This window comes from Lucilia cuprina, chromosome 5 (genome assembly GCF_022045245.1).
Source record: "Lucilia cuprina isolate Lc7/37 chromosome 5, ASM2204524v1, whole genome shotgun sequence".
NCBI lineage: Eukaryota > Metazoa > Arthropoda > Insecta > Diptera > Calliphoridae > Lucilia > Lucilia cuprina.
Window position 1 is genome coordinate 61,046,030 of NC_060953.1, and position 26,497 is coordinate 61,072,526.

A 26,497-nucleotide genomic window follows, 5' to 3' on the forward strand; every position below is an offset into this window, starting at 1 on the left:
ATATTTTTTGAATATTTTCGGAAAAGGATATTTTCTGTATAAAATCTATAATATTTTAACATTTTTTTTTAAAAAGTTTCTCAAAATTTTAAAGAAAATTTTTTTAACATCACTGATTTAAATTGCACACGGGTACAAAATGCAACCTAGTTATTTATATGTGTTAGTGATTTTGTTTTTACGTATGTAGATATAGTTATACATGGATGTGAATATGATGTTTTAATATGCAACAAATATTGTTGTTCTTGTTGCATTAAATTGAATTTATAATTCTAGAGTATAGATATATATACAAATGTAAAATAGGTTGAATGCGATTTAAAAGATAAAAAATAAATTTTTTTATATAAAAAGTATATTAAAATATATTTTGGATTTAGTGAAGACCCATAGTAAGTGCTAATGAAGAATATATAAATTAGAGCAAATAATTCCAAAAATTTTATTCGTAAATGAAGTAAATAATAAGTCTTTATACATTTTTCAGATCCTCCTTAATATTTAAATATTCATATGGATTTGCTTTCATATACATATGCATATATAAATATATATTTTTATAAATATTTGTCTGTCTGTCCTTTAGTTTTGTTTGTTTGGTAAGAGTACTTTAGTAATTTTTTTCCGTCTGTCTCTCTTTAGGTAGCAAATTTAACTTATTGTTTATTTATTTTGTATATATATATTTTTAATAAATATTTTTATTTATATTCATATGGTATTTTTGTAATTGTTGTTTTAATAACTTGCATTTTAGTTTTCTTATTGTTGCTTTTTTTATTTGTCTGTTTTTAGTAGACTAAAATTCATAAAATCTAAAGTCAATGACTTTATTTTACAATTTTATCGGCTATAATAAAATGTTAAAAAGCACTGCCATTTGAATCCTTTTTGAATTTAATTTAAAGCTAAATTAAGATACTAAAATTTGCTCTCACGTACTACGTATTGTTGTGGGCCATAACCATGTTCACCAAACAGGTTTATTTATTTGTTGGTGGTGTTAGTGAGTGCAATTATAATTAGCAACAATAAAATAATTTTAAATAATGCACATACCAGACACTATTTATACAACAATGTTTTTGGTGGGTTTTGTTTTTTTTTTGTTCTTTTGTGGTTTTTATATTTTATAAAGGCAAATAAAGTTAGGCGGCAAATAATTAGGTGAGTTAAAGGTTTATAAAAGATAGAATGATAACAATTATCTAGAATTTACTATAAAGAAATACTTTAGAAATATATTATTACAGGGAGAGATAAAAAAAAAAACATTTTTTAAAACATCTATTGAAAAAGAAATTTTCACAAGAGAAAAATTTTTCGAATTATTCTATAGAAAAATACATTTGCATTACTTTTTTAAAGAACGAGAAAATTTTCTTCGAAAAGAGAAATTTTCCGAACATTTTTTTTATAGAAATATAAATTTCCCAAAAAAATTTCTATAAAAAGAAGCATTTTCCAAAAATATTTCTATAAAATAGGAAATTTACCTAAAATCTTTAGAAAAAGAAATTGTAAGAATTTTTTTCAATGCAAAATAAAATTTTTTCAGAAAATTCTATAGAAAAGAAAATTTTCTATAGAAATTCTCAGACTTTAAGAAAGTTTTCTTAAAAATAAAAAAAAATATGACAATTTTCTATAGAAAGATATATTTATCGAAAATGTTCTAAAGAAAGAGAAATTGTTTTCCATAAACAAAATTTTCCGAAAAAACTTTTGTAAAAAGAAAAATTTCCTGAAAATGATCTTAATAAAGAGTAAAACATTTATTGTAAGGGAATTTTTTTTAATAATTATCAAAAAGTAAAGAATTTTTCGAAAGGTTTTTGATATTTTTGTATAGAAAGAGAATTTTTCTTGAAAAATTTTCAAACAAAAAGTAAAATTTGCAGAAAATATTCCAAAGGGAAAGAAAATTTTTAAAAATGTTAAAAAAATTTTAGGAGAGAGAAAATTTTCATATAGATAAATTTTTGGATTTTTTTAAAGAATAAGAAATTTTTTTGTTAATTTTTTTTAAGAGATAAATGTTTTGAAAAGTTGATATAAAGAAGGAGAATTTTCTTTACAAAAAAATATTTTTTTTACAGAAAGAGAACATTTTCTATAGAAAAATATTATTTACGAAAACTTTTTTATATAAAGAAAAAAATTTTCTATATAAAGAGAAGTTGCCTGAAAATTTTGTGAAGAAAAAAAAATATATTTTTATACAAATTTATAAAAAAGGACTACGTCCCGTTAATCCGAATCTGGCCTTAGAATTTCTCCTGAAGTTAGAAAAATACATTTGTGTCTTCTTTTTGAGGTGATAAAACTGCTAAAAGTTAACTTAAATCTCTATTCCATTCTTTTAGCTTTAAAATATGGGCTTAACATCTGACATATCGAAATATCGTATATTTCGATATGTCATTTTACAAAACCTTTATAGATCTCATCTGTTAAAGTTGACGGACAGACAGACATCGTTAGGTGGAATCAGAAAGTGATTTTTAGTCGATTGAAACATCGTCAGATTATGAATAATATTTACAAAACATAATCCCCTTCACACTATAGTAGCACTAGTTAAACAAACCATTGTATAGTAAAAACTATATCTTAGTTAATAAAAAACCTTAAGATATTTAAAATTTTACTATTATTGCTGCTGCTATTGTAATAAGAAGAATTATTTGACTTACAAATATTTCAATTAAAATGACTGACAATATTTGTTTAAAACAATAATTAATATTAAAGAATTTTAATTACACTTTAGCTTTAAAAAAATTTTTAATTGATATACTGCAGTGTAAAAGATGAAAATATGAAAAAAAAAACTTGAAACATTGCATACAAACAGAACAGAGAAATACAACTGAAAATTTTTATAAATATTTATTTCAACACGCATTTACAAAAATAACTTTATCATGGTGGTCACCATAACAACATTTTTTTCTTGGTTTTTTTCAGTTAAAGTGTGTGTAAAATGTTTTTCTTTGTAAAGATTTTTTGGTTGTTATTGTAATATAATTATAATTTCGCACTCAATTAATTTAAATTATTGGTAAAAATATTGTTGAAGTTTGTACTACAGGGGAATTAACTACAAAAAGTAGCCAGATTGATATAGAGTGACAAGAAGTGAGTGATACAATTTTTAGTTTCTTTATAGTAAAAATAAAAAGTAATTGTGGTTGAAGCGAACTAACTGAAACTTGGACAAGATTTTTGGAAATTGCAATGTTTATGGGAGTTAAAAGGCTAAGAACGGTTAAATTCGGAAACCACATATCTCATAAACTAATAATGACACAAAAACATTTCATCTTCTTTCATTTAAGAAATAAGCGTACGGGTGTATGGTACTTTTTTCAAGTTTGGTCTATTTAGGGAACAAACGGGTAAAAACTGTATTTTGGTAATTCTTTACATCCCATGTATCTTTTTAACTAGTGAATATACAACAAATATTTTTGACATCTTTATTACTTAACAAAAAAATTATAATATAAATTCAGTACTTTTTGGATATTGGAAAAGATGAATTGGGGAAAGAGTATTGCCAAAAGAATGGAAATTGACTAAATTTAAATAAAGTTGAAGAAATTGGTAGATTTAGTAAAATTTAACATGACAATAGGGTGTTACTTGGAACTCCAGTACAAATGACAATTTTTTGGTACTTTTTCGCTTTTTATCTGCTACTTTTTGTGTTTTTTTTTTATATTGATCATAGAAACATAAAAAATTTGTTAATATTTCGTTCTTTAAAATGTTATTTTTGAGTTTTATATAATAATGAACATAAAAGCTTAAAACAGAATCTATAAAAGGGGAAATTTTTCGTACATATGCAGAGCCGAAAGTACATAAGAACCTATAGGAGGGGATTTTTAAATACTTATTTGTTTTATAACTGTTACTTTTTTATAATATTGAACCTAGAAACATGAAAGTACTCAAGTCCATGAGAACACATAAATGGTGACCTTTAGGTACTTTTTCGTCCTTCAACCAGTACTTTTTGACTTTTCTTTAATAATGAACTTAGGAACATGAAACTAAACAAACAGGTACCTAAGTTAATTAAAATTTAGAACGGAGTAGTTTTTGATACTTTTGTGTTCCTTAACTGGTACTTTTTGAATTTTCTATAAAATTGAACTTAGGAACATAAAATTAAACAATGAGGTCATTTGGTACTTTTTCGTACTTCAACTGGTACTTTTAAAGTTTTCTGATATATTAAATATATATAAAAATAGACACCCAGTGTCCTGATTGTACAGAAATTTCTATAATTTTTAACTAATACTTTTTGAATTTTGTATTATATTGAACCTAAACATATCGGTTGAAAAACCAATATTTGTATATCCCATACCACTATATTGGCGACGGTAGGATGTGTTTGTGCTAATGTTTGTAACACACTAAAATATTGATCTTACGGTCATCTTAAAGTATAACAATCAGCTAAGAATCACTGTCTGAGTCAACTTAGCTCTATGTCTGTCTGTCTTAGAATTCAAAACGTAATTTTCAATATAACTTTATGAAATTTTACTATTCTTTTCAATAAAAGACAGAGCAAATGAAAAATGGCTGAAGTTGGTATATTATTTAGTTTTAAAAAAGTCTAAATGATACTGCAGACTTTTTAATGAAATGGCATCATTTGCCCATGAAACCCTTCATAAATAACTTTAATGTTGACGTAAATTCTTCACACTACTGGGAGGGTATTACATGGTAGGTTATGCCCGACTATATATTCATACTTTTTAAATTTTGTTAAAGTCAAGAATTCAACATTAATTTAGAATTTTTTAAGAAAATTTTTAAATATAATTTTTGTTTTTAAGGTCAGTTTTTTTTTACATTATTAACAACTTTTGAAAAATTCGAACCCAAAAATTCGAACAATTTTTAAAATTTTTAACCACTTCATATATTTTGGATTATTCTATTTCAAAATTAAATAATTTAAAATGAAAAATAATTTTTAAAAAAATTCTTTAAAAAAGAGAATTTTTGAAAATTTTTTATTAATAGATAAATTTTAGAAAAAATAGTTATTTTTTTTTTGAAAATTGGAACTTGTTTTTTAATTATAGGGATTCATAAAATACATATATTTTTACGCTTATTACTTTAGTTTTCAAATTCAAACATAAGAATTTTGTAAAAAATTTTTCAAGATTTTTAAAGTATCTTCTATGTTTCCAAATTTTATTCGAAATTGCGAACTTATGTTTGAAAATTTTTAAAAATTGTTAAATTGTTCTCTAAGTAGGCGAATGCATACAAAATTATATTAATTCTCTATAAATTCCATCATTTACTGCGAACTTATATATCATTTTATTTAAGTATCATTAATTTCTAGTTAAAATGTTTATTTTATAATTAAAACACATAAAAACTCAATATTCGTATAAATATAATTTCTGTGGCTAGACACAATGAATCAAACTGGCACACACTTTTTTTTGGGGTTTTAGTATAGGCAGCAACTCACAAAGAAAGCAGAAAGCTTAGTAAAGTTATGAAAACATAATCAGGGGTTAATTGTTTATAATTACAGGACTTTTTACACTTAATAACTAAAACGACATACAGACACACACACATAGAAATATGTATGTATAAAATTACCCTCTAAATTTTTATAATTTTCATTAATAACTTTCCACTGGGCACCCATTATTAATAATTAATTTTTATAATTATTTGTGGTTTAAGAAGCAAAATTCAAAAAAATTCCTCTTATATTTTCTGGTTTAAATATTCGTTTTTTTTAATTGTTTATAGTTTTGGTTTAAAGTTCACAGGCACAGTTAAAAAAAAAAATAGTAAAAAAAATTATTATAACATACAAAATGGATAGTTGGTGGTAAAATTTTGGATATAGATAAATATTCAAAAAATTATATATATTTTTATTTATTTATATATTTAAACGTTAAAATAATTTACCACTTTTTTATATACAATTTACACATATATATTTTCTATATTTAAAACACTAAATCGCGTTATTTTAAGTTCGTTTAGAAAAAAAAATTATTTGCAAGAAAAATAGAAATATTTGTGTTGCTGTTTAAACAATTGATTTATATGACCGTTTTATCAAAAATTCACTTTTGTTTTACACGTTTTATAAAATTTTTTAAATATAAAGTGAATTTTGCATATAACTTGTTTAAAAAGAATTTCTTTATTAAAATTTTTTGTTGCTTTTTCGTATTATTCGTATATAAAATTATTTGCTTATAAATATATATTTAAAAAAAATTGTTGTTGCTTTTTGCTGCTTATTATATGCAAATTTTTATAGATTTTTTCTTCTTATTATATTTTTTTTTGTTGGGGAAAATTGTATAAACAATTTTACTCAGCGCGTTTATTTCGTTAGTCGAATATCGTTGAAACTGACGTTTCGAATAATGAGGTGAGTATTGTGAAAATTGTTAAGAACTCAATTGGTCATTAGTTCTTTATTTCAATATTATTTATTTTTTTGTGTGTTTTTTACTTCTTCTTTTGTTTTACTATTTTTCTGTTGTTTTTGCTGTGTTCAGCTGTTTAATGAGATGTATTGAGTGTATATCAGCATCGTGACGTTTGCATGATGATAATGCTGATAATGAAGTTGAAAATGTGATGATGATATGCTAAGAGATGATGTGTTTATATGTATGTATCTTTAACCAGAAAAGAAAAAATAGCAAAAAATTAAAGACGAAATAAATGCAAATTTTAAATTAATATGTTCATTCTCATGTATGGATGGTTAATATCAAACTTGAATTATACTCTACTTAATTGAATGATAAACGATAAAATTAATGGTTTGGTGAACATTCTTAATATAAGAGATTTTTTCTATGAAAATATTACGTTTGGAAAATTTTTCTTTTTTCATAATTCTAAAAAAAATTTAAAAAATGACGTTTCCAAAATTTTTAAAGAAAAAGAGAAATTTTTAAAAAAAAATTTTTGAACATATCAAAAATGTATTTATAAAAAAGAGATTTTTAAAATTTTTTAGAAACTAGAAATTTGAAAATAAAAAAAACCAGAAATTATCTGAACATATTTCTAAAAATTTTTAAAATTTTTGAAAATAAAAAAACAGAAATTATCTGAACATATTTCTAAAAATTTTTAAAAAAGAAATTTAAAAAAAAATATATATAATATTTTAAATTTTTCTACAGAAAAAAGAAAAATTTATCTAAAAAAGAGAAAAGAAAAGAGAAAACAAACAAATTTTTATAAATTCCATGTAAAATATATATTTTTAAAATTTTTTCTTCGGAAATATCAAACATTTTTATAGAAAAAAAATATTCTCTGAAAAAAAAAATTCTAAAAGAAAATACATTTTCTTAAAAAGATAATTTTTTGAAAAAGTTATGCAGAAAAGTTAAAATCTTCTAAGTAAAGAACTTTTTCTAAATCTTTAAAGAAAAATTGAAAGATTTAAAATTTTTTTAAGTGAATGATAAATTTATTAAAAATTCCTTTTGGAAAACTGAAAAATTTTTATAGAAAATAGAAATTTTCGAAAATTTTCTGAAGAAAACAAACAATTTATAAAAGTTAAAGTTAAAAGATGCAAAAGAAAGGATAATATTTCCGTAAACTTTATTAAGAAAATCTAAATTTTCTGAAAAAAAAATTATACTACAGCAAGATTTTGTAAAAAAATCAAAAGATAATTTTCCAATTTTTTATATAATATTAAACAAGTAACAAAAATGTGATTAAATTTTCAGAATAATTGTACCTTGCCTCAGATATACTTTAGTAATTTATTATTTAAAAATACTGTGGATATTTAAGTTAAATTCTGAAGGGGGCTCTTTATATGGGCTAGGCTCAAATGAGGCCCTTGACTAGTGTAGAACTTGGTTTTGTAGCTTTTTGTCGAGATAAAAAAATTAAAGAAAAAACCAAAGAGAAGTTTTTAAATTACTTTAAAAAAAATACAATTTTCAATAAAATATAGAAATATTCTGATAATTTCCTAAAAATGACGAAAATTTTCTAAAGATATTTTTGAAATTTTTACATTGTCTTTTCTAGTATACTTGATAAAGCATTGAAGATAGAAACCTTAAACTTTGAAAAAATATACAGATCAGCAAAAGGGGACTAAATATAAAAATTCGTAAATCTAGGTAACTAAAGAATGACCTATAATCCATAAATTTATCATGAACAACTTTGACATGAATTTAAATAATTGATAATAAATTTCGAAAAAAATAAAATTATGCGTGGTACCTCCCATAAAAATTAAATACAAAAAGTGATATATCTGGAAAATCATTAAAACTTTAATCTTGAAATTTGGTACGAGCAACAGTACCAAGTACCCAATACTTGCAATAGTAGGCACTGCTACAATAAAGAAAAAAATTCCGTAAACGTTCTATAAAAATAGAAATTTGTAAAAAATTGATTTATGAAAAGTTTAAGATATACAGTGTTTTAAATTTCAATTAATACCTTATTAAAATATTTACTTATAAAACAATATAGGATACAAGAGAAACATAAACAGGGATATCGAATTAAAGTATGTATATAAAAATGAAAATAACATTAATTTAAGATTTCCGATAAGTTTAATGAAATAGAATAAGAGTATGTAAATATTATTTGCTGCATATAAAGAGTGAAGAAAATTATAAATAACGAACTGAAATGAATAATGAAAAAGGTTAATAACAAATTTATTGGAATAATGTGTTTCAAATTTAATTTAAAATTATGAAAAACTCTCAGGATAAGGATCGTGGCAGCTTAATATTTTCAAAGTAGCTATTGTGTTTGATTATTTTATGATTTTTGTACAGCCTTTTTAACAGCAATAATGGTTCATTTTAAAAACTATATTGATAATTTTTAATCAAAAATAGAAAAAGTGTTTTTGAAGTATATCGCGGGATATTATGCTTTTTAGCATGTAGTGGCATGAAATTCTAAAAAATAACGTATTTATCTTTGGAAATAATCATTTACTTTAGCTGCGAACTCAAAATAATGCTCTAAATCGTGTAAAATGTAAAAAAATCTTGAGACACCCGTGTCTCGTATACGTGAAAGTGTTAAGCTTCAATTGTGAATGTTTGATTAGTTCTTATTTTGAATTATAACATCCGTTTTTTCACAGACCTTTAACATGAGAAATGGTGAGGTTTAAGCAATCCTCACTTGGCATAAATCGCTTTTCTTACAATCATTCAATATTATTCAACTGTCAGTCTTTTTAAAGTGACTTTTTCAGATTTTGTTTCTCTTTTAGACTCAACTTTTAGTCCTATTTTTTAGTTTCAATAGTGTGTCTTTAAATAGTCTTTTTTAAGATTTAATTGTCATAATTTCTTTTTAAATATCATTAAATATTTTTCAATAATATAGGGTATCATATAGCCAAGCTTGTCGGTTTTATAGTTTTTTTAAACAAAATTAAAAGAAATTTAGCAAAAAATAAAACTAATGATTGTTTACCTTGTTTTGAGTAGAAACTCAAGTTTTTTATTCTCTTCTGCTTTTTTTTCTTTGATTTTGCAACAAACTATATTGCATATATGTATATAAAAACAACAATAACAAATATTTCAAAAAAAGAGAGAGAAAAGTAAAAACAAAACAAGAATTATTTAAAATTAATTAATTTCTTATATAAAAATTCTAATTTGTATAAATAACAAAGCAAAAACTAGATAAAAACTTTCATTATAATTGCATAGGTAACAACAACATACATTTTAACGAATAGCACATATCGTCTAGATTACATAGAAGTAGTTTAGTAATGCCTCACTTCTAATGTGTTATATAAACACTTTACTAACTAACGACTTCTTATTCTAATTACTTCTAAGTGTTTGTGGTAAGTACTTGTCATCATAGTTTAACTAGCTTTAATGACTATAAAGTAAGTAAATTTTAATCCCTTATATGGTAATGCAAGTTTTTGCTGCGTAACGAAAGTGTACATTTAATGAAATAGCTAAAATATTTTTGATTTTTATATGAAATATTTTAGCAATAGCAATAGCTTTCCTTAACATATCTCAGGTTTTGCAAAAATGTTCTCTTTCTATTTTGTTTTTTGTTGTTGTAGTTTCTGCTTTGAGTGCAGAAATACTGGCTAAGTTGTTTATTGAAATAATTTTATAGATTTTTTCATTTGAATTTTTTATTGAACTAAACGAAAACCGCATTATATAGAGAGTAGGTGTATGTATGTGTATATATAAAAACAAGTAGGTGTTTATGTGTGAGTTTGTGTTTATTATATGCATGATATTTTTTTTTCTGTTCACCTTGCATGTGTCCACCCACATTTGATGGGGATATGTCTAACGATTTGTATATAGTTTCTGCATATGTATTTGTATGTTTATTTTATAACTGTCTATATGTTTTTTTTATATATGTACATATCTGTATGCATGTTTGTATATGTTTTCTTTGAACTCGTTCAGGTGTTGTATGATTTTTTCATTTAAAATTCTTTATGTCCAGGTGTGAATATTTTTGTTTTTGCTTTATTTTTATGTGTGTATAGTTTAACATTCTTTTATGTACACACATACCTGTACATTATATTTATTTATAAAAATTAATAAATATAAATCATTGATTTAATGTGTGATGAGTATAATAATGAAATTTTAGTTTGTTTTTTTTTCATTCTTATTTATTATGTTATGTTTATTTATAGTTTATAACTTAAATTCATTTTTGTTAAATCACTGAAAATTGTTATAATAATTAAGTTAAATTATTTATTTGTCTATTTATATTATTATTAAATACTGTTATTACTAATACATTTTTTATTAAGTTTTTTTTTAAGCTTTCAAAGGAGATTATGTACATAAATATATGCATAATTCAATTAAGATTGAAATCATAAAACAATAAATTGTATTGCGTTGTGGTCTTCAATTATATGCAAATATAGATATAAACTTAGGTAATGACTAAAATAGTTTTGCGGAATTTCGAAGTTAAGAGGCTAATATGTCCAAAAAAATTCATACTACTTTTCTTAGCTTTGCTAGGATTTTAACTAACTAAAACCCCCGGGATCATGTCACCGTGATGATAGACTCCACTTGGTGTGATTACAATTCTTTGGGAAAAGAGGTGCTACAAGTACTTCTGGTGAAGATCAAATGTATACAAGGTCTTTCCTTGAAATGATTTAAAAAGGGGTGGAATAAGAGAACCAAATATTCTGCTACCACGGGAACCGATAGCCTGCAGAGCAGAGTTTTGTTCCGGTTATTGAATATACTTGGTGAAATATATAATTCAAAATAAGTTCGAAACTGTTGCTGACACAACAGATACTTCACAAAGGAGTGACTATACGACTATGTGCGTTTAAAATGACTTTGTATTAGGGTTATAGTTAAAGAGAAATGTCGACTTTTTGCATTTTATAAAAAGTCGAGTTTTCGGCCTTTTTCATTTAATTAAAAGTCGACTTTTATACTTTTCGACTTAAACTATTTTATAAATAGTCGAATTTTCGACCTTTTTCGACTTTTCGATATTTTCCGACTTCCACTTTTTCGACTATTTTTCTTTTACTTTTTTCGAGTTTTTCCGACTATTTTAGAGTTTTTGACTTTTTTCCACTTTTTTTAAAACTTTCGACTATTTTTGACTTTTTTTCTACAATTTTCGAGTTTACGACTTTTTCCGACTATTCGACCTTTTCCGACTTCAAGAATTAGAAGTTCTTATACGGAATTTACTCTATTCATAGCAGTTTTGTCATAGTGTGTTGTCTCTTTGAGTAAGACAAAGTTCTCGGCTGTTTGATGAATTCGTATTTCGGTTTATCGAATAAGTCTTTACATTTTTGTGCTTGAACATGGACCGGCAGAACCATGGGCGATAGAGGATCGTCTAGTCAGCTCAACCCTGTGAATGAAGGTCGTATTATTGTTTTCTTTTAGGGTTATTTGTGCGTTTTAATGTAGTATATTTAGTCCTTATATTAAGTTTTCTTTTATGGGCATCATATCTCTTGCTATAGCTCTGCTCTAATACAACTACCTATTTTTTATATAGCCTTATTTAACTTAAATATTTTGTTCTAATTTAAGCCTCATAATTGACTACTTTATGTTCCTATTGTTGATTTTTCTCTTAGTCCACATTTAGTAATATTTCCCCATTTTTGTATACTTCTCTTAAAGCCTTAATATTTCGTCTTGTAAAAATACCTTCTGATTTCTTCTTTCTTTTAGTTCGAAAGATAAGGTCCTAAATAGTTTTAAATTTATGCATCATTTAGGTTTTTCAAAGATCTCATAAAGCTTCAATTATTGCTTTTTGATTAATCCTCACTATAGTTGCGCTTTATATACATAAAAGTATTTTACTCTCAATCATTGGTTATAGATCTTTCTAAGATGATCTAGTCATGGTCGTCCATCCGTGCGGATTAAAATTTTCCTATACATATTGCTATTGTATTCCGGAGTTTTCTTGATCTTCAAATCGTGTAGGGTATTTATAAATTGTTTCTCATTCAATGATTCCTAAAATCTATTTAAAATTCCTTTTATATGCATCGATTTGCTATTAATTAAGAAAAAACCATTTTACCTTATGTGTTAATGATATTTTTAAATTGCTCATTTCTTTTAACATAATATACATAAAGATAATGATTTGTGTTCATTTTCCTATACGTATGAGTAATATTAATTTATATGTATGTACTTGTATAATAAATATTAATCATACGCTTCATTAGAAATAAATGTAATAAATTTTAAATTAAAAAAAATTAACTAATCCAATTACAAAAATTTTAAATGACAAAATTTATTGTAGTGAGAAAAACTGCAAAATAAAAACATTGTTTTGAAAAAAAAAAAGTGCAATTTTTTTTTTGTCTACAAAATATTTTTATTTGGTTGAATGGTTGATTCAGTTTGTTGCTGAACTCAGTTTATTTGTTTATATTCAAAAATGAAAATAAACATTTTACAATTCGCTTGAATGTGTTGGTGTTTTGTTTTTTCGCCTGATGACAGTGTAAAATTAATCTTTCATCAACAAGTTTTTGCCCTAAAATTAGCACATAATCATGTTAAAGCAAATATTTTTCTATTTACATTTAGGCATAGTATATTTATATTTTTGTACATTTTGTGTTTTGTATGTATACAATTTGTTTGTTAAAATTATTAAAATAATTTAATTTTATTTAATTTGTATGCCTATATATATGTATGTATATTTTTTTGCGCTGTTCTATTGCTGTTTCGTGTCGCGTTGTGCTGTTTTTGGTTGTTGTCAATATAAATGAGTTAAATTGGAACTAGTGCTAAAAATTAAATTGTTGCCAAAAAAACATATTTGCTAATTATTTTTGCTCTATATGTTATAGAATAAAAAGTGTGTGTCTGCCTATCTATCTATCTAACATTTTCACTATAAGGTTGTTTTATTTTAAAATTGTTTATTTTTTTTTGTTTTGGGCAAGTTATTAGGCAAAAATATGTAAAAAAATTTAGGAGGGATATAACGCAAATTTTAAGAAATTATTTTGATAAATTTTTATTTTCTGATAAAGAAAACTTTTTCGAAAATATTCTATTAAAATGAAATTTTATATTGAAAACTAAATACTTTTTAAAAGATTTCTAGTTAGTTAGTTAGTTAGTTAGTTAGTTAGTTTAAAAGGAGGATGTTTACACATCAAATCCGAAGAGATACACCTAGGCCTCTATCGGGCCTGTTGTGCGCTCCTTAACCAGTGCCACGGGTGGGATTCGAACCCACCACCTCCGGTCTACCAGACTAGAACACTAACCACTAACCTACCGGAGGCCACAAAAAATTTGTAACAAAAACTTATTTTTTTGGAAAACTTTCTATAGAAAAATAATTTTTAAATATTCTATAGAAAAGAGAACTTTCCTGAAAATTTTATATAAAAAGAAAAATCTTCTTTAAGGGTTTTAATAAAAATGAAAAGAAACTTTATTAAATATTTTTTGATAAGAAGTGAATATTTTCTAAAAAAGAGTAATTTTAACGAAAGTTTTCTATGTGAAGAGTAATTTTGTAAAGAAAAATAAATTTTCTAAGCATTTTTGATAGAAAGAAACATTTTTTCTATAGATATAAAAATATTTTATAAATATCAGAAATTTTATAGAATAAAAAAAATTTAAAATTTTCGTTTATGGAAAATCAAAAATTTTCAAAAAAAATAAAAATTTCAAAAAAGAAGAATCTTTTCTATGGAAAAAAATTTTGAGAAATTTATATAAAGAGAAGGGAAATATTTCTAAAATTTTTTATAGAAATGGGAAAATTTTCAAATTTTTTTTGAAAATAGAAATTTTCTATAGAAAATAATACTTTTCCGAATTTTTTTTTATTATGAGGAGAAACTTTCCGATTTTTTTTAGATTTATAAAAATTCGTAATTATTTACAGAAAAGATAACTTTTTTAAAATTTTCAAAAAATTTTTTAAAAAGACTATCAAAAAAAAAATTATAAAATATCAAATATTACAAAAAATACATATAAAGAGAAATTCCCTTTTTTCGTTTTAAGATTTTTATTAATTTCTTTTTAAAAAAATGTATAATAACCCTCGTTTATAATAATATAATTATTCTAAATAAATGTGTTTATATTTTAAAATGTATTCAACTGTAAAAATATGTTTATATTAAAAAAAATTACTAAAATGTCAAAAGAAATACATTTTTGATTTAAATTTAAAAATGTGTAAAACATGCAAATGTGTCACATTTGAATATAATTTATTTTTACTGTCATTATTCAAAATTCATATAATTTTGAAATATTTAAATATTTATTTTTCAAATTAACATTGTATTTTTTTGTGTAAAGAAATTAAATACGAAATACTCATTAGGAAAAAAGTAGACGCTGTTGAGGTGATAAGCATTTCACGTGTTTTATACAAATTTTTAATAACTTTAAATAAAAGTTCTCTGTTTTGAAATGAGGAAGTTTTATGACACTTTAAAATTCATATAAAATCCATAAGCTATTAAAACTCCTTGGTCATAGGACAATGACGATGGAGTTTTTTAAGATTCCTAAAAAACATATACAAACATTTTAGTGGAGATGCATTATTAAGTTAAAGCATTGTGCTTCATACTGACAAGTAAATTTTCAGGTGACTTTATGTAGGTGTAATACACAAAGTAATCATTAGGATGTGTACTTTTTCATTGTAGTACAGTATTATCTAGATTTCTTATTATAATATTTGTTTCACATTTTGTTTTCTTTTATTGACTTAACATTTGTTTCACATTTTAACGTCCAAACTTAGGTCATTATCTTAATGATTCCCTGCATCCATAATAATTCATAAACTTGAGTAATTTTATGTTTTATATTAAATTTTGCTATAAATTCATATACGAATCATTATACTTAGTACTTAAAATTAAACAAAAAGATTTGTTGATATTTTGATGCTTATTTACAGGAGATTATAAAATTTATTTCTTTTCTTTATTTTATTTTTAACTTTTATTATAAAATTTTGTTGTTAAGTACGCATAAATATTGCCTAAGTGTATGTAATTTAAAAATTTTCCTTTAGCTTTTTAAATGGAAATATTATTTTTTAAAGAAAAAGAAAAATATCGCGAAAAAGTTCTTTAAAAAAGTACATTTAAAAAATATGTTGTATAAAGAAAAAACTTTACAAAAATGTAAGGATACATTTTCATTAGTGATGAAAAAAAGATAAATTTTCAAAAAATTTTTAATAGAAAAGAGAAATTTTCTGAAAAATGTTAATAGAAAATAAACATTTTTCCAAATTTTCCGAGAATTTTCCGAAATTTTTTCAAAAATTTTCTATATAAAAGAGAATTTTTCCAGAAATATTCTATATAAAGAAGAATTTTTTCGAAATTGAAAAAAAAAAAATATCATAAAATTTATACAGAAAATATAAACAATTTCTAAAATCAAAAGAAATTAAAATAAAAACTTATTTGCAAAAATGTTCTATATGTTCTATAAATTTTCCAAACATATTCATTAAAAAAATCCCATAATTATTGTATAGAAGAAATTTTCCGAAATTGAAAATAAATCTTATTGGAAAATGTAAACAGAAGAGGGAATTTTTCAAAAATTTTCTATAAAACAAGAAAAATTAATAAAAATCATTCCGAAAACTTTTTATTGAAAAAATACATTTTCTGAAAATTTTCTAAAGAAAAGTAAAATTTTGCAAATATTTTAAACGAAGAAAATCTATAACAATGAAAGGAAAAATTTTAAGAAAATTTCTATAAAAAAAGAAATTTGATAAAAGTTTTTTATAGAAAGAGAAGAAAAATGTAATTTTACGAAAATTGTCAATGGAAAAGAAAAAAAAATCTATAGAGAAAAGATAATTTTACGAAAAGTTTCCATAGAAAAGAGACAATTAAAAATTAGATATAACAATTAAATTTTTTTTTAAATTTCCCAGCAAAAACTTGGTAATACCTTTTAATTATAACTACTTATCTACCTACATACTTTTCAATGACTACTACATTTAGTTCTGATTAGAAGTACATTAATAACGTCTTATTAATAATGTGTTATATTAATACCATCTAATTCATTAGTCCGTTTCTGTATGAATATTCTGTGCCTGTATACGTTTTTTACATGATTTACCTTGATTGATTTTTCTAATTACTTGTAAGCGTTTGCCTTCAATGATATAGCATTGTTAAAATAACTTAAAATGCTATTGTATGTATGTAAATTTAAGCATTTTCTACACGTTTCTATAATTTTGTTGCAATATTTATTGCAAATTTTCCATAAAAATTTGAAAATTTCTATAAAAAGTAAAATTCTTTAAAAAGTTTTTTATTGCAATTTAAACAAAATAAGCATATAAATTTTAATACATTTTTGCATAATTTTTTTTCTATATTTAAGTTTATGTACATTTTATTTTCATAATTATATTTTTGCATCAACATCGTTACATTAATCTATGGAAATACTGTTGTGGTCCTTAGTAATGACGACGCAATAAGCACACAAAATAACATCTCTTAATCATAATCATTAAATAGCAGCAGTACAAGTAGTGGTACGAACAAGTTGTAGTGGCTATAGTTGCTGTAGTTATGACTCTGTTTTAATAGTTAGTGGCTGCTGTAGTAGCACTAGTTGTAAATAGTTGTTGTGGTGGTACTTAGCTATCTACTAAACTATATTATTGTTATTATTGCTTTTTATATTATTGCATAAAATATTAAGAGTTGTTGATGTCTTGGCTTGGCTTTTGTTAAAGGAACATTTCTATTTTAACATAAATATTTTCATAGATTTTTCTTAGACATCTATATATAAGCAAACGTCATTTACTTTTTATTTTCTACTTAAATATTTGTTAGACTTTCTTGGTCTTTACTTTACATATTTTTTATAGACAGAACATTTTCTGACGTTAAAAGTAAACATAAATATTTTATCATAATTCTGTTTTAAAGTGGTAAAATTACAATTTGTATACATTTTTTTATTAATGAAATTTTTAGGCTTAAAGACGAATAAAAATAACGAGAGTCTAGATGAGTTAATTTTATGCAAGTTTGTTTATTTCTATGTATATTTTACAATGTTATAAACAAATTTTATATGTTAATGAAATTTAATAATATTTTAAAAAAGGGTATGCAAAAAAGATTTTAAATTGAAAATTTCAACATTTACTTTAAAAAATTTTCTAGGCTTTTCTTTTAAATAACTTTCAATAACTCAAAACTCTTTCTTTGGCATCTTCATAGTACAGAGTAGCTAAATGAGTTGTCATTAGTATAAGCATTCGGAATCTTCTCAAAATAGCATCATCTTAAGTTAAAGACATTAAATGAGAATAATTATACTTGTAAATATTTATGTCTTTTTGTGTATTTTTTTATGCAGCGCAAAATACTTCTGTAATGTAAGAAGTTTTTAGTTGAATTTTAATTGGATTGTTATAGAGTTGAAAAAAAAACACACACAAAAATAACAACTGAAATTATACTTAAAATATAATGAAATTTAATTATGTATATAACTTTTAGTATGGCAACAATTTATTATGGTCTTCTTAATCTAATTTTAAGTGAAAATAATTATCATTTAGTATTTTTTTCGAAATAATAGTTTAAAGTTGCCAAAAGTTTTTATTTAAAATGTCGCAATAGATATAAATATGCTTGAGTTAAACTTTCATATAAATTTCGAAAATTATCGAAAATATTCTTTAGAAAAATAATATTTTTTAAATGTTCTAAGGATAAGACATCTTTCATTGACAGACCATTTTTGGAAAAAATTTCTATCATCAATAGACCTTTTTCATCTATAGAACTTTTTTGGAAAAAATTTCTATTTTATAAAGAAAAAATTTTGGAATTATAGCTTTTCTCTATAGTTTAATCTTTTCTATAGACATTTTTCGAAAAATTTCTCTTTTTTTTAGATCATTTTTGAAAAATCTCTTTTGTTAAGAAATTTTTGGAAAATATAAATTTTCTATTTAGGAAATTTTTCAACATTTTTGTGAAATTTTCTTTTTTTATAGAAACATTTTTAAAAATGTTTTCTAATAGAGACAATTTTTGAAAAATATTTCTTTTCCATATAAAATTTGTTGTTCTGTATAGAAAAATTTTTAAAAATTTCTCATTTCTTAGAACAGATTTAAAACAACTTCTCATTTCATAAATTTTTTTCTCTTTTCCATAGAAAACTTGCAACAAATTGATATTTTCATAGATTTTTTTTCTGAGAATTTCTTATTTCTATATAAGATTTTAATAATTTTTTTTCTATAGAATATTAAAAAAAATCTTTTTCTATACAAAATTTTTGAAAATTTTTTATTTTCTGTATATTTTTTTACATGTCACTTTTTATAGAAGATTTTCTTTTTATATAAATTTTTCGAAAAATTTTCTTTTAAATAAAACAATTTTGAGAAATTTTCTTTTTTTATAGAAAACTTTTGAAAAACAGTTTTTGAAATAATTATCTTTTCCATAGAAAATTATTCTTTTCTATAGAAAATTTCTGATTTCTATACAAAATTTTGAGAAAACTTCTAATATCTATAGAAAACTTTTCTAATGTTAGAAAAATTTCGAAAACTTTCGAATATTTCAAAAATTTTCTTATTTCTGTAGAAAAAAATCCATCTTTTTTGAAATATTCCTTTTTTTATGAACAATTTTCCGAAAATTTCTCTCGTCTATAAAAAATTTTTCGAAAAATTTTTCTTTTATAGAAAAGAAATAAAATTTTCTAATATTTTCTACAGAAAACATATGAAAATATTCTCCTTTATTCAAAGAAATATCCGGAAATTTTTTTCATACTAATTTCTTTTTTATTTTTTTTATTACAGAAAATGGGATATTATTATAAAAAAATTAAATTACGGAAAACTAAAATTTGTCTTTTATAGAAATTTTCACTGCAAAATTATTTTTTATTCTTCTAAAAGTTAATTAACAATCGCCTTTATGTCTAGAGTTCAATGCCAAAATCACCATAATTTGAAAATTCAGAAAATGAATAACAAAGGAATACAAAGTGTTTTGTCTTCTTGACTTTTCTTTTATGTATGTGGTCGGTTAGTCCACACATATTGTATGAGTGAAATTATTTTTGGCATTTACTCAACAGGTAAAAGTGACTAACAACATGACCAATTCTTCTTTGAATGATGACCAACATAAATAGTTTTTATACTAGAGTTTTCTTTTTTCTTGTTAAGAAAATACAAATTGCTTATTTATTGTTGCCATAGAACAACAATAAGTATTTAATATATATACTAAATCCAAGACAAATTAGTCAGTAGTGTTTAGGTGACATGTTTTAGCCGAAAACATTCAAAAGATATTTAATCATTTTTTCTTGCACTCATATCTACAAATATTTTTATGTATTTTCGTTATGTACCTAGTATGTTGCATGTGAATTTATAGATTTGATTTTAATATTGTAATATCACGTCATTAGTCATTTATGTGCTAAATAATTGTACACTTTGATTAGATTAATTTTTTTTGTCTTGAAATTTTATTTAACAAAACTTAGTCATTTTGTTAAGCATCAATCATTTTTGTTTGTTTCTTATACATTCCTGAAATTTTCTATTTAGCTAAATGACTTAATGTCTGTGTTTTGCTAAATATTTACATAGACGTAAACATTTCCTATAATATGAATATATAAATATATTTAGTACTTAAATTGTTATACTTGTAACATTATTTAAATTTATGTAATTACTTGTATGCATTTTAAATAAACTCATTTAATTTTAAATATTTCACTTTGTTCAAAAACACAAAACTTTATGTTCAAACGTTGAAGTTTATGTAATGTTTTTAAAATAACATTTTTATTATTAAAATTAATATTAATTTATAGGAATTTTTCTGTTAACTAGACTAATATCGCTAGGAAGTAGTTTTCAGTGGCTTAGGTCAATAAAATATTGTAATACTTAAGTTATTTAAATTATTCAAAAATCTGTTTTTGAACTAGAACTGAACTAGAACTGAACTAGAACTGAACTAGAACTGAACTAGAACTGAACCAGAACTGAACTAGAACTGAACTAGAACTGAACTAGAACTGAACTAGAACTGAACTAGAACTGAACTAGAACTGAACTAGAACTGAACTAGAACTGAACTAGAACTGAACTAGAACAAAACTAGAACTGAACTAGAATAGAACTAGAATTGAACTAGAACTGAACTAGAACTGAATTAGAACCGAACTGGAACTGAACTAAAAACATATATATATTATGCATAATAGATATATAAATTCTGATCTATAAATAATGTTATTTATGTTTAAAGAAATATTTCTAAAAAATTTTATTGTGCACAGGTGAACATCAATCCAATATTGAATGCAATTTTATAAAAATTTTTGTTTTTCATTAACGAAATGTTAATCAAATATTTGTATAATTTAAAAAGAAAAATAGAAAATTAGATGTATATTTCTAAATTTTTGAAGGCTGAACCAAACCGCAACGAAAATAAACAACAGTGCGTTCAATGATGTTTAACGAATGAACATTAGGCAGGATCACGACATGGTTTAAAATTAAGTTTCTTTTTCAATTAAGCAAATGCGAATAAATTACTATTATTATTTGAAATATATTAGTCAAATTATATATTTTTGGTATTTTTTCCATTATTGTTGGGCCTGTCTAATAAAATGTATTGCAGATATTTTTTATAACAATTTTAATAGTAGGTATATAAAAAAATTATTTTACAATAAATTTTATTATAACATTGTGCACACGCTCGAAGATTTTAAGTGTAAAAAACAGAAAATTATTATTAATAAAAAACACAATATTGAAATGCATATATTTTACACTTTGCTATGAAGATTGAAATTGATTTTTAGTTGCTAACAAGATTTCTAAGATATGCAAGTATTTCAATGATAAATACTACTGAATTCAATGAAATGTTTTTTCCCAGAAGAGAAGAGATTATTAACAATTTTTTTACAGTTTATGTGTTGAAAAAAATGTTTTTTGAATTCTTTGTAAAACTTTCAAAGCACAATTCATTTTAATTTTGAAATAGTGCAAGCTGATTGATAAAACTATTTAATATGAAAATGAAATGATCAAGAACAAATTTTTAATGCTGAAAGATGTTCAGATATTTATAACGTTTAAGAATGTTAAAGGCATCCGAATATATTATAGTTTTTGGTGGAAATTTTTATAATTAGATGTTTTCAATTTTTTTTTCGAATAATTTAAATTCACATACGTAGGTGTTGAATAAATATCAAAATAATATTTCTGTGCTTTAATATATGTACACTGAAAATAATCCATTCATCAATAATATTTTGCAATAATACTAAAATATTTCGTACAATTTCGTATATATTACGAAAGAATTTCGTGGTGCGAAACAACGAACTATTCGTACAATGTACGACATTTTTCGTATATAGTAAGCATGGATTTTTTTCAGTGTATAAGCAATATGATTTTAATATTTTGAAAATCTTTCAAAAGGACCGCCTATTTTTTCAAAAAAGCAATTTAATGATACTTAAGTAATTCGTACAAAGTTTGATGACTCTAATTGTTATAGCTTTCCAAATTCATTGATTTTATTATTTACTTAATATAAAAAGTGCCACGCCCACTATTTACTTTTTTTATTCTTAAATTTCTTTAGCCTGATATTCATATTATTAATTCTTGCATAAGTACAATGTTTTAATTTTTTATACATCCCGATTTTGGTAATTACTAGAGATTAGGAAAAGCCACGCCTACTACTAAAAAAGAAATAAATTGTTGTCAAATTTTTTAAAAATACTATAAAGACATTAATATTTTATAAAAATTGTATTTTCAAATTAATTTAAACAATATGTCAGCAATTTCTTTAAATTAAATTTCAATTCTTCAATGCGTTAATTAATTATGAAAACAAAAACAACAACTGTAAAAAAATCCTATAAATGAAATTAAAATCAAGTTTTGAGAATTTATTATAGTCGTTCATTTAACATTATTGTACCTACGAAAGAAAAAAAAATCGCAATACTACTGGCTTCATAAATCTTTTGAAATCATAATAAAAATCCATAAATTATGGCTAATAATATTTAGTTTTGCTTTGCTCTATACGCTCTAACTAACATCTAGACGTATATATAAATACATAAACATAAACTTGTAAAATACCCTGTAATGTAAAAAAACGAAATTGTCTCCTTTTAGCTACCAATAACATGACTTCAATTTATAATTTTATCTGTTACATTTTTAATACAAAGAGTAGACAACTGTTTACTTAGCATATTACAGGTAAACTATTATAAAGTCACTCATTAGTCATTTGGAAGATAAAGCTCTTACTCTTGATTTTTGAATGATATTCACATGAGAATAGAGAATAACAAACTAAATTGTAAAATAAGTTTGATCTTCTAGATGTTAACGTTAAAGTCATTTTCAAATGACGGTTGGAAGATTATATGCATAAACATTAACTTGTAAGTAAGAACTATAATCATTTCATTGGTAATGAATAAAAATTACATAAAAACATTAATTCCGAATTTTTGTTTTCTTGTTATTTACGTTTAAGTCACTTATGGATGACAGTCGTAAGATAGTTATATTTCCCCCAGAACTACTGGGTAAAGTTTGTATGTTTGTAATTGTACATGTTTACTCTTCCTCTAGTTTTTGTTTCCTCCTTCTGTTGTGTTTTTATTTCAATGTTTTTAACATTTTGCTTTTGTTGTTGCTGTTGCTGCTGCTGTGTGGATTCTTAAATAGTTGCTAACAGTTTTAATATACGAAAGTGAGTATGTATGTATTTGTGAGTTTGTATGTATGCAGTTTTTGCACTTGTTCAAAATAGTTTTACTATTTGCTATCTTTACCGTTGTTGTTGTTTTTGTTGTTTGCATTTTTATTTGCTTTTGTAAGTTTGGTTTCTTACCATTTAACTTTGTTTAAATGGCAAGAACAATATCAGGCATAGAACATATAATATATATCTCTATTTACGAAAAAACTATATATGAAGTTTAAAGTAGACAAGATTTTACACTGCAATTAATATAAAGTTGTAATAAATATTTTTTCATATCAAAATAAAATTAAAAAAATTTCATTGTTTAAAAAAATTTTTATTTTAGCTTAATTAAAAAATAAAATTTAAACGTTTGATAAAATCTATTTCATTAATATGTATGAGTTGTTTTGCTTATAGTGTAGGGTAACTTAAATTCTTTATTACCGTTTAAAAAATGTTAACTTTTTTGTTTATTATTAATATTTTGTTGTTTTTAGTGTATGTATTTTATTTTTATTTCTTTAATATTCAGTTTTTATCTTTAAAATAGTAGTATACTTTTAGGAATAATATTCTATATAGATAATTGTATAGAAAATGTGTGTTTTTTTGTTGAAAACTGAGAAATTATTATATATTTTTTATACTTTTTTTAACAATAGAAATATTAATTTAATTTAACAGTTATAGATATCTTGTATTTCGAAACTAGGTCATACAAATGACCAATGTGCGCAAGAAGTAAAAATGAATCAGTATGAATGTATAGTCGGGGATGACCGACCTTATAATATCGTACACCTGTCAGTATGTTAAAAATGTTCATTACTTTTAAAAAGTAGAGCATTTTATTTGATTTTTAACCTTTATTTTGGAATACTTTTAATTATTGTTGACAAAAAAGAGGGTTTCTTCAAGATGGCTCATAGGGGAGTACGGGTAAATATGTAAATGTTGGTAGAAAAATTGACGTCTACTTCAAAGTTATTTATGTAAATTTTAATCGTGTTATTGGATTTTGACCTTCAAGTTATTTTCTGAATGGAAGTTTATATGGGGGCTAGGATCAAATGAGGCCCGATCATTACAAAAACCGGTAATGTCATTTATAGTTCTATAAAACTAAGTTTTGCTGATTTCAAAAGCCTTGGACTAGAAGAAAATTATCTTGAAAATTGCGACCTGTAGCGTGCGCACAAATCGACTCAGAAAGTGATTCTGAACCGATTGGTATACTTTAAAGTGGGTGTTAAAAACACCAACACAAACCCATAATGCCCTCCCCACTATAGTGGTGTAGGGTATAAAATTATGACAGTGGAGCAAATAACGCTCTTGTACTGCATAACTGGTATACTTCAAAAAGTCATTTCTTGAACAATTCCATTTTTAATAGGTTTTGTCTTGGAGAAAAGGATGTGTCAGTTTCCATAAAATAATTTTGATAATTGCAACTTCAGCGTATATACAAGGTTTAAATGACTTGGTACAGATAACGTTCTTGTACTACAAGACTGGCATAATCCGTAATCAGTCATTTCGAAACAAATGCGTTTCTTTAATAAGTTTACTTGGCAGACTTGGTGTTACGCATTATAGGTTCACTATATATACAGTTGTGTAAGTCGTAACTAGAACATTACTTTTGATGTTATTCTAACATCAAAAATAACATACACATGAAATTTTAAAAAAAGTCCTTTTACAGTTCTTAGGTAAATAAGTTCACATTATTAGTTATGTCAGTATTTGTACAGTTATATTGCCGTGGAAGTTAAAATCGAATAGAAACTACTCTATAGATGCTCCATATCATCTTATATTAATACAAAATACTTACTAATATTTTTGTTAAAATAACACATTGTAACAAATGTTTCAAAATGCTTACCTAAAAGAAAAAGAAAATTTTATAAATTTAGTAATTTAATAAATAAAAATGAAAAAAATTTAATAAATATGTTAAAACTTTTTGTGAAATTAAATATAATTAACGTTTAACAGGATATACAACAATTTTACAATATTAAAAATCTTTAAAAATTTTAATAGTAAAAAAATTAATAAATATGTTAAAATTTAATAAATATGTTAAAACTTTTTGTGAAATTAAATATAATTAAGGTTTAACAGGATATACAACAATTTTACAATATTAAAAATCTTTAAAAATTTTAATAGTAATTTAATCTAAAAAAATCTATCTACAATTATTGTTATTATCATTCCAGCTAATAAAATATCTAACACATTTTTCAATTTATTTCAAATGCTTTATTTTAATTGCCTTACCGAAAAAGTGGGGGAGGTCATGAATCTAATCGTTACCTCATTTCCTTGACATTGAATAAATCTTGTTAATTTCAATTATCTACAGGAAAAAATCTTCTTCATTAAAGTCATAATCTAAAATTTCAGTTTAAAATGAGCCTCACACACACATACACGCTCAATCTCTCTCTTTATTTTGCACGTATTTCCGGCAACGACGTTTTATAATTTAAATGAACAACAAGCGTAAATTAAAAAAAATTGTTAGAAAATTCTTTGCCGTCAGTTTTGTTGTTGCAGAATAAAGTTAAAAGATATATGTGTATGTATGCCTATGGTGTGTATGTATAAAATAAGATTGTAATGTTTATTATATTGGATGTATTATGAACAGCAGTAAAGAGTAATGATAATGTAACGATAATATTTTATAATAAGCCTAGAAATACTGTCGTAAAATACTCTACTCTACGACTGGATGGAAAGATGAAACGCTAGAAATGAGCAAAAGCGACACAAACAAAAGTTAAGAAAAAAGCAACAAACATTTGCTGTCTTTTTTATGGAGTTATTAAATACGGATATTGTATATTTAATATATAGGAAAAAATAATGAACACAATGCCAAAAAAAAAAACAAGTAGGAAAGTATTGTCGGGCATGGCCGACCAAATGATATCCTACACCATGAGTATATTTTTACAATTTTTACTTTTATAAAATTTTTATTTTTTGTAAAGAAACTTTTATGTTGAATATTACCATAATTCCAAAATATTT

The 26,497-nt window shown here is 23.5% G+C and overlaps 1 protein-coding gene across 10 annotated transcripts in view; it reads right to left on the reverse strand.

The window, feature by feature from the left end:
• The window catches only part of LOC111675086 (bromodomain-containing protein DDB_G0280777), a 253,304-nt gene that overhangs the window by 43,491 nt on the left and 183,316 nt on the right, over positions 1-26,497 (reverse strand). For 2 of the 10 annotated variants that reach the window (XM_046952667.1, XM_046952665.1), the window contains exon 1: positions 5,662-5,716. The exons of the other annotated variants lie outside the window; for them this stretch is intronic. In XM_046952667.1, coding sequence (XP_046808623.1) covers positions 5,662-5,710 — 49 coding nt within the window. In that variant the 5' untranslated portion in view covers positions 5,711-5,716. Of the gene's footprint in view, positions 1-5,661; positions 5,717-26,497 lie in introns of those variants that run through there. 10 annotated transcript variants of the gene reach the window in all.